Raw genomic sequence first — 15,965 nt, 5'->3', positions numbered from 1 at the left:
TGATGCCAGGGGGCAAACCAGGAAGTACAGCAAGTCAAACTAGCGTTTGTGAACAGAGCCGGCGTTTCCGAACCAGATCGACTTTGCTCCGGTTAGCCCTACCGTCACCACGACGACACGAAACCGCTGTGACGTCATCTGTGTGTGACCCGTGTTAACGTGCAGAAATCGCACGGATGTCTTTAGAACTCAAGAACTTTAGAACTTAGACCTTCTAGGTCGGAGCCACTGCAGAAACCTGACATGGAGCCCGTCCTCGCTCCCTGTCCCCGGTCCCGGTCCTCGCTCCCTGTCCCCGGTCCCGGTCCTCGCTCCCTGTCCCCGGTCCCGGTCCTCGCTCTCTGTCCCCGGTCCCGGTCCTCGCTCTCTGTCCCCGGTCCCCGGTCCTCGAACCTGCCGCTGTCGGAGCTGTGACGTGGATCGACGCTGTTATGACGGCACGCGTGGATGGAGGGGAAACTATTGGATTTCCAACCGTGTGTTAACATGTGACGTCACGACTCCAGGTGCGCCTTCTGCTGACAGATGGTTAACGTTACCTTAGTTTATCAGCACTAACCTGTTAGTATGGAACAAAGCGTTATGACGTCACAGACGACTTAGGACAGCTGACGTCAGCACAGAGCAGCCACAGAACGTGACCCAGACACCTGTAGTGTGAGCTGACAGTGGGGGTGTCAGATCACCCCCAGAGCACTGCTGAGGCGCCCTTGAGCAAGGCGCCATCCCCTTTACAAGTTGCTCATGAGGACAGAGCTGCGGGCCACTCTACCCCCCCACTCCCCACTGCATGCCTAAAGACCCCCTCAGTGTGTGTGTTAGAGTGTGTACACACTGAGCACACATGACTAGAACAGTTCCAGATTGTGCAATCACTAATTTCCCTTCGATGATCAATATAGTATATAAAATTTTAAAAACCCACAAATGATCGATGACATCATCAGTCGTCAATCTCAGCTCTTACCACTTATAGAAATGGTCTGTTGTTTGTAGGTTCCTGCCCCACAGAGACTACGCTCTGATGATGATGATGATGAACAGACACCTAGGTGTTCCTCTGGACCTTGTCCATCTGTGTGTTTGTTGTATTTCAGGACTGCAGGCGGGCGACCAGCTGGTGTCTGTCAACAAAGAGTCTCTGGTTGGAGTGACGAGGCCAGGAGCGTCCTCAAACACACCGGGGTCAGGTGTGACACCGGAGGGCTTCACGTGATAACCCTAACCCTGACCCCCAACCCTCTAACCCCTAAAACCCAACCCCACTAAACCCTATTTTTTTTCCTTGTTAAAAGGTTTTTTTGAAGAGTTGTTCCTTATCCGATGTGAGAGTCGTACTACACGCAGTACACAAAGGTCAGAGGGATATCGTCCATGTGCAGATCGTAAAGCCCTGTGACATTTTATGTGAATCTGGGCTATATAAGAAATAAACTTGAAAACCTAGTTAGTTTAGACCCTACTTTGTTCAAAACCCAGTTACTTTAAAACCAATTTAGTTTAAAACCTAGTTTGGACATTAAAAAGGTCTTGAAGTATCCCACATCATGAGGTGTAATCACTAAAACCTTCCGCTTACTTTCAACAACTTGAAAAGCATGAAGAGTCTCGACAAAGGGCGTCTCCATGTCAGAAACCACAAGATAAAGGTCATTTCTCAGAAAAATCCAGCCCAAATTAGTTCAATAAACTTTTATTTGTATAGCGCTTTATCACATCAACATTTCAAAGCGCTTTAACAGACAAACCCAACAAGACCCACCAGAGCAAGCAGAAGCGACAGCGGCGGGGAAAAACTCCCTCATTGAGGAAGAAACTCCGGGCAGGATCCAGGCTCTGGAGGACGGTCATCCGCCTTGACCGGTTGGGTGGGAAAGGAAATAGAGTGGGGATAGAGAAGGGCAAGAAAAGGAGATTGACTGCAATTCCATCTGTCCCATCTGCCACTCTTAGTTGAGCTCCAGCTGCTGAAGGGGGGGGGGGGGGGTTCAGGCCTTTGGATTTCCTGTTTTCCATGCGTGTTCCCCACCTGTGGAGCAGAAGTACAGACAGCGGCAGTATCTTGCAATCGTTTAAAAAATATATTTTGCCACACTACAATCAATGCAACAAATAAAGTGCTGAATAACTGTGTGCATCATGGGATGACATACAAGCACTGCATGTATGCAGAGTTTAGCTCCTCTTCATAAACTGGTTCATACTTGTTCTTTGGTTTTACATGATCTCTTCCCTGGTAACTGGTTCTTGAATGGAATGTTACCCTCCTTTTCAAAATAAATTTTTCTACACAATTTCAAAGAAATAGTCTCAGACCATATTTTCCTTGATGAGATAAAACGTACATCTAGCACTAAATGGCACTAAAGAGGAAGGAACAGGAAGGCAATTGATCTGGAAGACATTCCTGGAGGTATGGAACCTTCTCTGAGAGGTGACTGGAGTTTTTGACCAGGTTGTTCAACAGAGTTCTAGTGGCTGAGAAGATGCCTGAGGAATGGAGGAAGTGTGCTGGTTCCCATTTTTAAGAACAAAGGTGACGTGATGAGTTGTAGAAACACTAGAAGGATAGAGTTGAAGAGTCACACAATGAAGTTCTTGGAACAAATGGTACAGGGTAGAGTTAGGACAGATGGGAGTATTTACGAGCAACAACATGGTTTCATTCCCAGGAAAAGGACCACAGATGCATTATTTGCCTTGAGAATGTTAATGAGGTACAGAGAAGGTCAGAAGGAGCTCCATGGTGTGTTTGTACATCTAGAGAAAGTTTATGACAGAGAGGAAGTGTGGGACTGCATGAGGAGGTCTGGACTGGCAGAGAAGTCCGTTAGAACAATACAGGACATGAACGAGGGCAGCAGAACAGGTGAGGTGCGCTGCAGGTGTGAGGGAGGGGTTCGAGGTAGAGGTGGGACTGATCAGGGATCAGATCTGAGCCCCTTCCTGTTTGCTGTGGAGGTAATAGGCTGACATATGAAGTTAGACTGGATTCCCCATGGACCATGATGTTCACAGATGACACTGATCTGAACGGAGCTGGTGGAGGAACATTTAGAAAGGTGGTGGCATGCGATGGAGAGGAACACAGCACCTGTGCATAAATGAGTGGAGAAGGAAGAATGTTCCTCCACCTGATCCCTGCTTTCACAATGTCATCTGTGAACATGATGGTCCATGAGGTAATCCAGTCCAACTCCATCAGTCAGCCCATCATCACCACTGCAAACAGGAAGGGGCTCAGATCTGATCCCTGATCAGTCCCACCTCTATGTTGAACTCCCTCACACCTGCAGCACACCTCACCTGTTCAGCTGAACTCGTTCATGTCCTGTACTGTTCTAACGGACCTCTGCCACTCCAGACTTCATGCAGGACCCCAGTTCCTCTCTGGGTACCCTGTCATTCTTTCTCGAGATCCACAGACACCATGGAGCTCCTCCTGACCTTCTCTCTACTTCATTAACATCCTCAAGGAAAAGAATGCATCTGTGGTTCTTTTCCTGGAAATTAAACCAAAGTCACCTGTAAATACTCACATCTGTCCTAACTACCTTCTACCACTCGTTACCCACAACTTCATCGTGGGATTCATCAAATGTATCCCTCCATAGTTCCCACAACTCAGCAGATGACCCTTGTTCCTAAAAATGGGAACCAGCACACTCTTCCTCCATTCCTCAGGCATCTTCTCAGCCGCTAAAATTCTGTTGAACAACCTGGTCAAAAACTCCACAGCCACCCAAGAGAAGGTTCCGTACCTCCAGGAATGCCATCCAGACCAAGTGCCCTCCCGTTCCTTCCTCTTTAGTGCCCTTCTACCTTCACACTTGCTGATCACCGCTACTTCCTGGTCCACCACACTTGCATCTTCCACCCTCCTTTTTCTGATTTTCCTCATCTCCTCAGAGTATTCCTTCCATCTACCCAGGACACTGGCACTAGTTGCCACATTTCCATCTCTATCCATCACCCTAACCTGCTGCACGTCCTGCCCATCTCCTTCCCTCTGTCCGGCCAACCTGTAGAGACCTTTCAGGTAAGACTCACCGTATATCCAGGAGTCATGGACCGACCCAACCTACATTGCCTCCACATCAGAAATGTGGATTTCAGCACCACACATCATCTTGACAGGGCAGAGAATGACACATGTTAGTTTGACTATTAAAATGTTAGACTGAGTCATAGCTAATCTACATGTACCTGTACGTTTGGGTTGATGGATTTATAGGATGGAGCCTCGATGGGGTGCCATCCATGCAGCCAGTTATGTCGGGAAATCCTAAAAAAAAATTAAACTGAGGTACTGAAGTCTGAGGTTGCAGCACAATGTCAGATATAATTTTAAGTTAATTTAACAGATCTCCACATGACTCACCTGTAATCCTGTGGAACTCCTCCTTGATGGCTCAGACGGGTTTCTGTCCAGGGAAATTGACGAACGCGGTAAAAGCCGTTTCAACGTTGAGTCGCACTCTGATGACCGCTCTGATACAGGAGTCTTACTCAGGTGCATCTCCCACATCATACAAAGACAACTTTATATAATGTGGGAGATCGCAATACCTGTTGGGACGCGAGAGCATGACCGGTTGTTTTTTAGGCTACAAATGTGAGGACATATTAGGCCATGGATGTATGTGATGGATTCGTACATGAAACACCGAATACTGCTCGTCACCTCAATCACCTCATCGCCATCATTGTTAGCAGTATCAGCATCATGTTCATCAGCATCTTAATTATTGATACCCTAATCGGCATCCTCATCACCATGATCATTGCTAGTATCATCTTTAAGGCATTCAATTTCTTCAGCATCATCAATAGCCCAACAATCAGCAGCAGCATCATCACCAGCAGCATTATCACCACAATCAGACGGACACACACACACACACACACATACACACACACACACCTTTTAGGGTTTTTCTATGAAGACTAACCCTCTTAGTTCTTGGGTCTCCGTCTAAAGGAGCATGTCCAGTGATGAAAAAAGTTGTAGTACCAAACTTTACTGAACAACTTGATCAGTGACCAATGTCTGACCGCGAGGCGTCTGCTCTACCAAGGAGACACTGCTGCCCCAAAAGAGAAGCTCCATGGTGTCTTTGTAGATCTAGAGAAAGTCTGACAGAGAGGAAGTGTGGGACTGCATGAGGAAGTCTGGACTGGCAGTGAAGTCCATTAGAACAATACAGGACATGAAGGAGGGCAGCAGAACAGGTGAGGTGTGCTGCAGGTGTGACAGGAGTTCGAGGTAGAGGTGGAACTGATCAGGGATCAGATCTGAGCCCCTTCCTGTTTGCAGTGGAGGTAATAGGCTGACATGAAGTTAGACTGGATTCCCCATGGACCATGATGTTCACAGATGACACTGATCTGCACGGAGCTGGTGGAGGAACATTTAGAAAGGTGGTGGCATGCGATGGAGAGGAAAACAGCACCTGTGCATTAATGAGTGGAGTGGAGAAGGAAGAATGTTCCTCCACCTGATCCCTGCTTTCACAATGTCATCTGTGAACATGATGGTCCATGAGGTAATCCAGTCCAACTCCATCAGTCAGCCCATCATCACCACTGCAAACAGGAAGGGGCTCAGATCTGATCCCTGATCAGTCCCACCTCTACGTTGAACTCCTCCCTCACACCTGCAGCACACCTCACCTGTTCAGCTGAACTCGTTCATGTCCTGTACTGTTCTAACGGACCTCTGCCACTCCAGACTTCATGCAGGACCCCAGTTCCTCTCTGGGTACCCTGTCATTCTTTCTCGAGATCCACAGACACCATGGAGCTCCTCCTGACCTTCTCTCTACTTCATTAACATCAAGACAAATAACGCATCTGTGGTTCTTTTCCTGGGAATTAAACCAAAGTCGCTCGTAAATATCACACCCTCAATGTCAAGTTTCCCCCTCATCACTGGATCTGACACTTTTCCCCTACAGAACCCTCTTAGCTAACCCTTCTTTTGAAGTGACCCCCTACTCAGTTTGTCTTCCCATTAACACCACAGTAAATCTGAATCCTGTTCTTCAGATTCTAGACCTACTGCCTTTCCACCTGCTCTCCTGCACACAGAGATGCTGGTTAGTTCTAAACCTGGTTCCTTTAAAATCCATAGTTAGCTGGGTTCAGAAACTAGTCATTTTAAAACCTAGTCCACAACCTAGTTTTTCAGAATTAGAGTCTTCATAATTAAGATAGTGTAAACAAAAAATGTATTCCTATTCTTTGACTACTGATTTTTCTTTAAAATGGTTTATCTAAACTTAACATGTTTTTAATTGGATTGATAATTTTTATGATCCTTTTTGTAACCAATTTCACCTCTTAGGTACTTTGAGATTCTGATTCATCGGTGCACTCTTCCCTCTCTGCCCCCCTCCCAAACTAAACAGCCCCTACCCCCAACCTCTAACAATCATTAAATAGACAAAACTAAGATACACAACTTTAGACCAATAAAAGTCTAGATCAGGTGAAACCAACAGTTCATTAGCTGTAGTACTCATTTTAACCACTCGAGAGAGAGACAAAGGACCATCGAGCCAAACCTGAGCTCCAGTCAGCAAAGACCAAATGACAAAAAGAAATGTTTCATGAACACCTGAAGGAAAACTAAATGTTCACATAAAACTATAGAAAGTTGAAATGGTGCTCAATTTGCACAATGACCCACTTGTTACACATTTATGCAAGTAAATGCTTTTTAGTTCTTGTCATTTCTGAGTTCAAATTATCTTTTGTCAACCGTTACACGTTCACTGTGGACACCAAAGACTTTCATTGTGTAGTACATAGTGCCGCGCACTTATACTGTGATGCTGATGTCAGTGACGAGTGGGCGGAATGATACGGGACAGTGTGATGAGACCGGACACCGGCATGGCTGAGAGTGTAACGTGTGTGAATGACAGTGAATAAAGTGTCGCTCCTGAGGCCAACGATGAGTCTACGAGCATCTGTCATCTAAGGCAGGTTATGTGGTCACCAACAACACATTGTACAGGTAAACCGGTTTCTTTACACAACACACACTTTACATCTTGAGTCTTTTAAGATCAACTGTTAAACTGTTCTGGTGTGTTTTCTTAACACTAATCCATCAGTCAGTTCACTTCAATACAGTCACGTCAGGTGACGTCACATTTAACACGACTTGGTATTATAATCAATAACCAGCAGCATTATCATCAATAACCAGCATTATCATCAATAACCAGCAGGAGTATCATCAATAACCAGCATTATCATCAATAACCAGCATTATCATCAATAACCAGCAGCAGTATCATCAATAACCAGCAGCATCATCATCAATAACCAGCAGCAGTATCATCAATAACCAGCAGCATCATCATCAATAACCAGCAGCATCATCATCAATAATCATCATCAGGGTGAAGGCCTCATGCGGTGGGCGGAGCTCCCCTTGTGGAACCAGGTGTCTCTGGATGATGACGCGTCTCATCAGCCGTTTAGATTTTTGCTCTTTTAGGTTTTTAATTAAAGTGACGTCATTGAAATCAAAGCTGGTCTGATTTTAAGTTTCAAACAAATAATTTCACACCGGAGCGCGCTCTCGTTTCAGTCCGACCAACAACCGGTGTCTGCAGGCCTACATCACCCCAGGTCCAGCTCGGTACCGGACCTGAGGGCCCGGTAGGTTAACGTGAGCACCGCCACACAGCTGGTGGCCACTGGTTCCTGTCAGACCACCGCTCTGGGACCCCCCCCCCATGAGCCAACACCCCCATCAGGAGGGACTTACCTGCTGTTGGAGGCTCCTCCGAGAGGAAGCCGCTCAGGGGCTTCCTCTGGCCGCCCCAGACCAGGACTGTGGGGGTGACGTCCTGCAGCTCCATCAGCCAGCTTTACACACACCTGCTGGTGTAGCCGGTCTGGCCCAACTTGTCCTTTAAGGTCTCTGCGTTGTGTAATAAGGACCCTGGACGTGATGGTTTGAGCCCAGCTGGCGTATTTATTCTGCACAAATGAAGAGACACGGTCACAAATTGCGCACACAAAGCGGGACAGAGCGCAGCAACCTGCAGCACAGGAAATGTCATGAAAACAATTGACGCGGTTGTCCTGAATTTTTCCCGCAAAATACACATTCTCTAAACATTGACCAAACACTTCACTCGGGACAAAAACTCGATAGTATCAAACCCAATTCTTACTTTCTAACACTTAATCTTCGTTCGTACAACTTTTTATACCACACGCAACGCAGGAGCACTTCACAAACTCACCTTCCTCCGTCATCTCCAGAATGGGACTGAGGAAAGGGCGCGCGACGGAAGTGGCGTCATGGGTCGAAGGTAACGGAGACACCAAAAGAACAACTTTAAAACAAAATACAAAGCATTCGTTTAAACAAAAGAATGAAGATTCAAAAAATAAAGAACGGAAGACTTTTTCGGATAATTTTCTATATGCTACACTAGCTAACGCCAGCTTTACGCACACCGGCGGGATAACGCCAGCTTTACGCACACCGGCGGGATAACGCCAGCTTTACGCACACCGGCGGGATAACGCCAGCTTTACGCACACCGGCGGGATAACGCCCAGCTTTACGCACACCGGCGGGATAACGCCAGCTTTACGCACACCGGCGGGATAACGCCAGCTTTTCGCACACCGGCGGGATAACGCCAGCTTTTCGCACACCTGCGGGATAACGCCAGCTTTACGCACACCTGCGGGATAACGCCAGCTTTACGCACACCTGCGGGATAACGCCAGCTTTACGCACACCTGCGGGATAACGCCAGCTTTACGCACACCGGCGGGATAACGCCAGCTTTACGTGCGGGATAACGCCAGCTTTACGTGCGGGATAACGCCAGCTTTACGTGCGGGATAACGCCAGCTTTACGTGCGGGATAACGCCAGCTTTACGTGCGGGATAACGCCAGCTTTACGTGCGGGATAACGCCAGCTTTACGCACACCTGCGGGATAACGCCAGCTTTACGCACACCTGCGGGATAACGCCAGCTTTACGCACACCTGCGGGATAACGCCAGCTTTACGCACACCTGCGGGATAACGCCAGCTTTACGCACACCTGCGGGATAACGCCAGCTTTACGCACACCTGCGGGATAACGCCAGCTTTACGCACACCTGCGGGATAACGCCAGCTTTACGCACACCGGCGGGATAACACCAGCTTTACGCACACCTGCGGGATAACGCCAGCTTTACGTGCGGGATAACGCCAGCTTTACGTGCGGGATAACGCCAGCTTTACACACACCTGCGGGATAACGCCAGCTTTTCGCACACCTGCGGGATAACGCCAGCTTTACACACACCTGCGGGATAACGCCAGCTTTTCGCACACCGGCGGGATAACGCCAGCCTTACGCACACCGGCGGGATAACGCCAGCTTTACGCACACCGGCGGGATAACGCCAGCCTTACGCACACCTGCGGGATAACGCCAGCCTTACGCACACCTGCGGGATAACGCCAGCTTTACGCACACCGGCGGGATAACGCCAGCTTTACGCACACCGGCGGGATAACGCCAGCTTTACGCACACCTGCGGGATAACGCCAGCTTTACGCACACCTGCGGGAAAACGCCAGCTTTACGCACACCTGCGGGATAACGCCAGCTTTTCGCACACCTGCGGGATAACGCCAGCTTTACGCACACCTGCGGGATAACGCCAGCTTTACGCACACCTGCGGGATAACGCCAGCTTTACGCACACCTGCGGGATAACGCCAGCTCTACGCACACCTGCGGGATAACGCCAGCTCTACGCACACCGGCGGGATAACGCCAGCTTTACGCACACCTGCGGGATAACGCCAGCTTTACGCACACCTGCGGGATAACGCCAGCTTTACGCACACCTGCGGGATAACGCCAGCTTTACGCACACCTGCGGGATAACGCCAGCTTTTCGCACACCTGCGGGATAACGCCAGCTTTTCGCACACCTGCGGGATAACGCCAGCTTTACGCACACCTGCGGGATAACGCCAGCTTTACGCACACCTGCGGGATAACGCCAGCTTTACGCACACCTGCGGGATAACGCCAGCTTTACGCACACCTGCGGGATAACGCCAGCTCTACGCACACCGGCGGGATAACGCCAGCTTTACGCACACCTGCGGGATAACGCCAGCTTTACGCACACCTGCGGGATAACGCCAGCTTTACGCACACCTGCGGGATAACGCCAGCTTTACGCACACCTGCGGGATAACGCCAGCTCTACGCACACCGGCGGGATAACGCCAGCTTTACGCACACCTGCGGGATAACGCCAGCTTTACGCACACCTGCGGGATAACGCCAGCTCTACGCACACCGGCGGGATAACGCCAGCTTTACGCACACCTGCGGGATAACGCCAGCTTTACGCACACCTGCGGGATAACGCCAGCTTTACGCACACCTGCGGGATAACGCCAGCTCTACGCACACCGGCGGGATAACGCCAGCTTTACGCACACCTGCGGGATAACGCCAGCTTTACGCACACCTGCGGGATAACGCCAGCTCTACGCACACCGGCGGGATAACGCCAGCTTTACGCACACCTGCGGGATAACGCCAGCTTTACGCACACCTGCGGGATAACGCCAGCTTTACGCACACCTGCGGGATAACGCCAGCTTTACGCACCTGTTGGCTGACGCCGGGTCGCTGCTGCTCCAGGTGCTGCGCGTTAAAGACAATCAGCCAATCAGAGACTCAGGCTGGAGCAGCGAGAGGCTTGAATCTTAACTCGTCCTGAAGCGAAGCTTCCAGAGCCGTGGAGGAGAAACCCGCGTTAACGCTGACCTGAAGGCGCTGGACCGAACTCTGCACGCCGACTGACATCACCTGTGTTGGAGACGCCAAATTTGACATAAAGCCATCCCATCATCCAATCCACGCCCACCCATCAGCCAATCATCGTGGTCACGCGGCTCCTGCTGCAGCTGGTCATCATTAGTCTGATTTCCTTGAATCCACCGACGCAGCGCACATGCGCAGTAGAAGTTGTTCACGTCCAACATGAACTGTTTATTAGACAAGTTGTGTTTCTGATGATTCATTTTATTCTTGAACAATTACAACACTCTCACCTGAATCATCACCGTGTGGCACGGCAGCTGCTCTGCAGCAGACAGGAAAGCTCTGCAGAGGGTGGTGAAGGCTGCACAGAGGACTGTAGGGGGTGGCCTACCTACCACCACAGAAATCTACACAAGTAGGTGTAGAAGGAGGGCCACCCACATCATGAGAGACCCCACCCACCCAGCACACAGTCTGTTCCAACCCCTCCCCTCAGGCAGGAGACTACGGAGCATCCAGAGCAGGACCACCAGGACCACCAGGCTGAGGAACAGCTTCTTCCCAGAGGCTGTTAGACAGCTGAACTCCTGTGGTGCTCTGTAGTCACCCTCACGACGCCCCGAGTGTCACCACAGACACACGGGGATCTGGTGCAATATGGTGCTTCATCAGGGGCAATAGATGGAGCACCCACACACTTACCCACATACAGCTGCTACACTGTAAATAGACTTTGCTGTTCGAACACTTTTCAATTTACACTTACTATTCTTAACTTCTCTCTGTTCTCCTATTTATCTTACATTTTTAACCTATCTTTTCTTAACTTATCTTATTTATCTTATTTATCAACCAGGCTTACTGGGACCTCCAGAGACATATTTCGTACTGTCATATTTAAACGTGTGTCAGTATGACAATAAAACTCTGATTCTGATTCTGATTCTGAAAACGTGAATAAAACCCAAAGCTGAATTATTTTCTTCTATACTATTCTGATCCCCAAAGAGAAATTAAGAGGACACTCTAGTCAATTCTTCAAACACATGCATACATGTTAGTGTGTTCAGGCCCCGCTAGCACACACACACACACACACACACACACACACACACACACACACACACACACACACACACACACACACACACACACACACACACACACACACACACACAGGGGGCCTGTAGGCATGCAGGGGGAGATTAGGGCTACAAAAGTATCTAAAATTAAAAAAAAGAAGAAAAAAAAAAAAGAACCTGAATGAAGCTCTGCCGTGGCGCCCTTGAACAAGGCACCGTCCCCCATTAAAAGTTGCTCATTTGGGGCCTAACCCTAACCTTAGCCCTGACCCTAGCTTTAACCCAAGCCCAGCTCAGTGGTACACTTAAGCCTACAAAAGAACTTTATAAAATCTAATTGTTGTTGTTTCCTGACCAGCTCAGTGAAGGAATCAGCATTGGTGTAAATAAAGTTTATTGGTGTTTTTACTTGTTAACATACATACATTGTCTGGACAAAGTGGGTCCACCATAGAGTGGACAGCTTCAGTTCAAGGATCAGGAGGCCAGCTCCTGTTCCTGGAGGACTTCATCATTCTCCCATGATTCTTAGAGATGCCTGTTCTCTTTGTCCTTATGTCACCTGTTTTTGTCTACTTTTAGCAGAAGCAACAAGACATTATCGCATTAACTGGACTTTGGTCTGAGGGTGTGGTCCTCGTTTCCAGTCCTGTGGCTGGTCTACCTCTCAGCACTGATTTTGTAGCGGAGGACAAAGTAAGCCATGAGCCTCAAAGACAAGAAGAAGATAGCGAGGATGATGAAGTCCAGGTAGAGTTTGGCGTCCAGCATGTCCAGCTCCTTCAGGATGGCCCCCGACTTCTGGAAGTGACACGTGTCGTCCTGGTCGCAGTGAAGGTCCTCACGGTCCAGACCGTAGATGGACAGGATGACGCCCTCAAAGCCGTACCTGAACACAACACAGGTAAGCTGTACCTGATTCATGACCACACCTGAACGTTACAGCCTCCAGGGCGACGCCCACTCAGGGACGCTTCTTTCATCCATTTCTCTTTGGACAGTTGTTGGGTCAGTAAAACAGTTCCCTCGAGTTTGTTCCTGGGCATTACGGGATGTCCCGTTTAATGAGGGGGTGGGGAGCTAGTGCTCACCCAGGCAGCCCTGTAATATTTTTCCATATGCCCACACGAAATGGAGTAGAATCAAAAATCCCAGAAGGCTTTGTGAACAGAGGGAGCATCAATCAAAGATGGTTACTGTCTGGTTAAAAGAAGAACATGGCAGATAAATATAATCAAAATTAAACAAAAAATGATTTTAAAATGATTTTGAACATTGGACTGATGTTGATTAATATATCGCAGGGTTGTTGTAATGCTTTCTGAAATCACGATTAACATTTTTATCTATTGTCATTCAGTTCTGGACAATAAACACCCAGTTTGGGTTATTTTCTCCTCTTCATTTTTTCTGTCCTGTAGGTGAGGTCATATCAGCCATTTGTGGATCAGCAAAACCTGATCAATAACTAGTTGATAACAGCAGCGACAGGCAGGAAAAGAACCAGAGAATTTCTTTTCTTTTTTTTTGAGGGATACCTGAATGAACCAGGAATCTGACCTGTTTCCTCCCAGGGGACAGACCTCTGCTGTGGGAGAGAAGCAGGTCCAGTGGCTTCTGTTAGGGTTAGGGGTAAGGGTTAAGGGTTAGGGGTTAGGGTTAGGGTTAGGGGTTAGGGTTAGGGGTTAGGGTTAGAGTTAAAATCAAGAATTGTGATTGGGCCGTAGTGACTTAGAAGACAAATTCAGTTTCTTCTTTTCTTCCTCTGTTAACAGCACAATTTAGTCCAACACTGTCCTCACCTGACGTAGGAGATGTAGGACATCCACTGCAGGTACCATGGGATGGTGTCAAAACTGACAAAGAAGCCTGAGAACAGCAGAACAGGGATGGCCGTAACGGGACCAACAAACGTCGCCACCTGCAGGAAACACGCACACGCCTCAGTGAGTGAACAGGTGAGTTTACCTGTAGTGATGTCTTATTTGCCCCCATGGGGCTTCGAACCGTTTGTGACAATTGTGCCGAAACCTGTTTCATTACTTGGCGCCCCATACATTGTGACCGTAGACGCCCTCTTTGGCAGGGTGTCTGTACTGCAACCACACAACAGTCAATGAGCCCAGAAAACAGCCCTTTGACGGAACAAATCAGTACCTGTGCGTTCACACACAGAGAGTCACGGAACACACCTGCAGAGAGGTGGAGGCTGCTCCAATCAGCAGACCCAGACTCTGGGCCACCAGAGAGGTCAGAACGCCCAAAGACAGGAAGAGGAAGAAGCGTCCGGCATCAGGAGGCTGAGCGGTCATCCAGTAGACGATACTGCAGTAGAGCACTGGGAAGACCACCTGAGCAGAGGACGATTAGATTAGATTAGATTAGATTAGATTAGATTAGATTAGATTAGATTAGATTAGATTAGATTAGGTATACTTTAAATCCCAAACTGAAAAATTCACAAACAGGACACGACCACACCTGGAATAATACTGTGTGCTCATTCTGTATGTGTATGGAGTGTGGCAAGAGGCAGGGCTGAGTAAGTGGGCGGAGCCTTGTCTCCAAAACTGTGCCTCATGTCCACACCTGTGCCTCATCAGGCTGATTAGCCAACTGTTTGTTATGTCCTGTGCAGGAGATTCCTTTTGCTTCCTGCATGAACCTGGCCTAACCCTAACCCTAACCCTAACCCTAACCCTAACCCTAATCCTCATCCTAACCCCTTACCCTAACCCTTACTCTAACCCTAACCCTAACACTAACCCTAACCCTAACCCTAACCCTAATCCTCATCCTAACCCCTTACCCTAACCCTTACTCTAACCCTAACCCTAACCCTAACCCGAACCCTTACTCTAACCCTAACCCTAACCCTAACCCGAACCCTTACTCTAACACTAACACTAACCCTAACCCTAACCCTAATCCTCATCCTAACCCCTTACCCTAACCCTTACTCTAACCCTAACCCTAACCCTAACCCGAACCCTTACTCTAACCCTAACCCTAACCCTTACCCTCCTAACCCCTAACCCTAACCCTAACCCTAACCCTAACCCTAATCCTCATCCTAACCCCTTACCCTAACCCTTACTCTAACCCTAACCCTAACACTAACCCTAACCCTAACCCTAACCCTAATCCTCATCCTAACCCCTTACCCTAACCCTTACTCTAACCCTAACCCTAACCCTAACCCGAACCCTTACTCTAACCCTAACCCTAACCCTAACCCTAACCCGAACCCTTACTCTAACACTAACACTAACCCTAACCCTAACCCTAATCCTCATCCTAACCCCTTACCCTAACCCTTACTCTAACCCTAACCCTAACCCTAACCCTAACCCGAACCCTTACTCTAACCCTAACCCTAACCCTAACCCTTACCCTCCTAACTCCTAACCCTAACCCCCCTAACCCCCTAACTCCCTAACCCCCTAACCCTAACCCTAACCCGGTTGACCTCCTGTGTTCTGTGCCTCAGGTTCTTATGTATGTTCTTCAGATTTGCTCCCCAGCCTCCGGTTCACTTCTGGATTTTCCTTTGCTACTCTGTGTTACCCTCAGCGGGGTTTTCAGATCGTTTTATGTATATTTAGAAGTTTTTTTCTCCCAAAATGTGATTCTTCAACTTTGTGTAAATAAATCTGCAAGGAACGTTCATGCAGAACCCTAACCCTAACCCTAACCTCCCGGTCAGGACAAGGTGAGCCCTGGAGTGTTGAAGACCTTAGCTGAATTTGGGGAGCTTCAGTCGGCAGCCAGAAAGAGGGTTTGTTCTAGTATTTTATTCCAGATGGAAAAGCGAGCCAGCCCAGCGAGCTAAACCACTACTGTATGGTACCGAATTACCTGAAAGGGGATGTCAGCCATGGTTTTGGCAAGGTAGTAGGCCTTCAGACTGTACCAGTAGTTCAGATGTTCTCTCAGAAACACTCCCATCTCCAGAGGAACTGAAGGGCAACAACAATCACACTTCACATGTTGCAGACCACGCAGGATCACTGTTACAGTGAGATGGACCACACCCTCGTCTTGGAGCTATTTTCTAAA

At 48.5% G+C, this 15,965-nt stretch overlaps 1 protein-coding gene across 1 annotated transcript in view; it reads right to left on the bottom strand.

The window, feature by feature from the left end:
- Positions 1-12,283: 12,283 nt before the first annotated feature.
- The window catches only part of abcg1 (ATP-binding cassette, sub-family G (WHITE), member 1), a 31,748-nt gene continuing 28,066 nt past the window's right edge, over positions 12,284-15,965 (bottom strand). Inside the window, exons 12-15 of the mRNA XM_068317474.1 lie at positions 15,765-15,865; positions 14,099-14,257; positions 13,709-13,827; positions 12,284-12,795 (exon numbers count right to left, since the gene is read on the bottom strand). Of these exons, the coding sequence (XP_068173575.1) occupies positions 12,567-12,795; positions 13,709-13,827; positions 14,099-14,257; positions 15,765-15,865 (608 nt within the window). The 3' untranslated portion in view covers positions 12,284-12,566. The remainder of the gene's footprint in view (positions 12,796-13,708; positions 13,828-14,098; positions 14,258-15,764; positions 15,866-15,965) is intronic.

Source organism: Antennarius striatus, chromosome 6 (genome assembly GCF_040054535.1).
Source record: "Antennarius striatus isolate MH-2024 chromosome 6, ASM4005453v1, whole genome shotgun sequence".
Classification (NCBI taxonomy): Eukaryota; Metazoa; Chordata; class Actinopteri; order Lophiiformes; family Antennariidae; genus Antennarius; species Antennarius striatus.
This window is presented reverse-complemented; position numbering and strand designations above follow the sequence as displayed.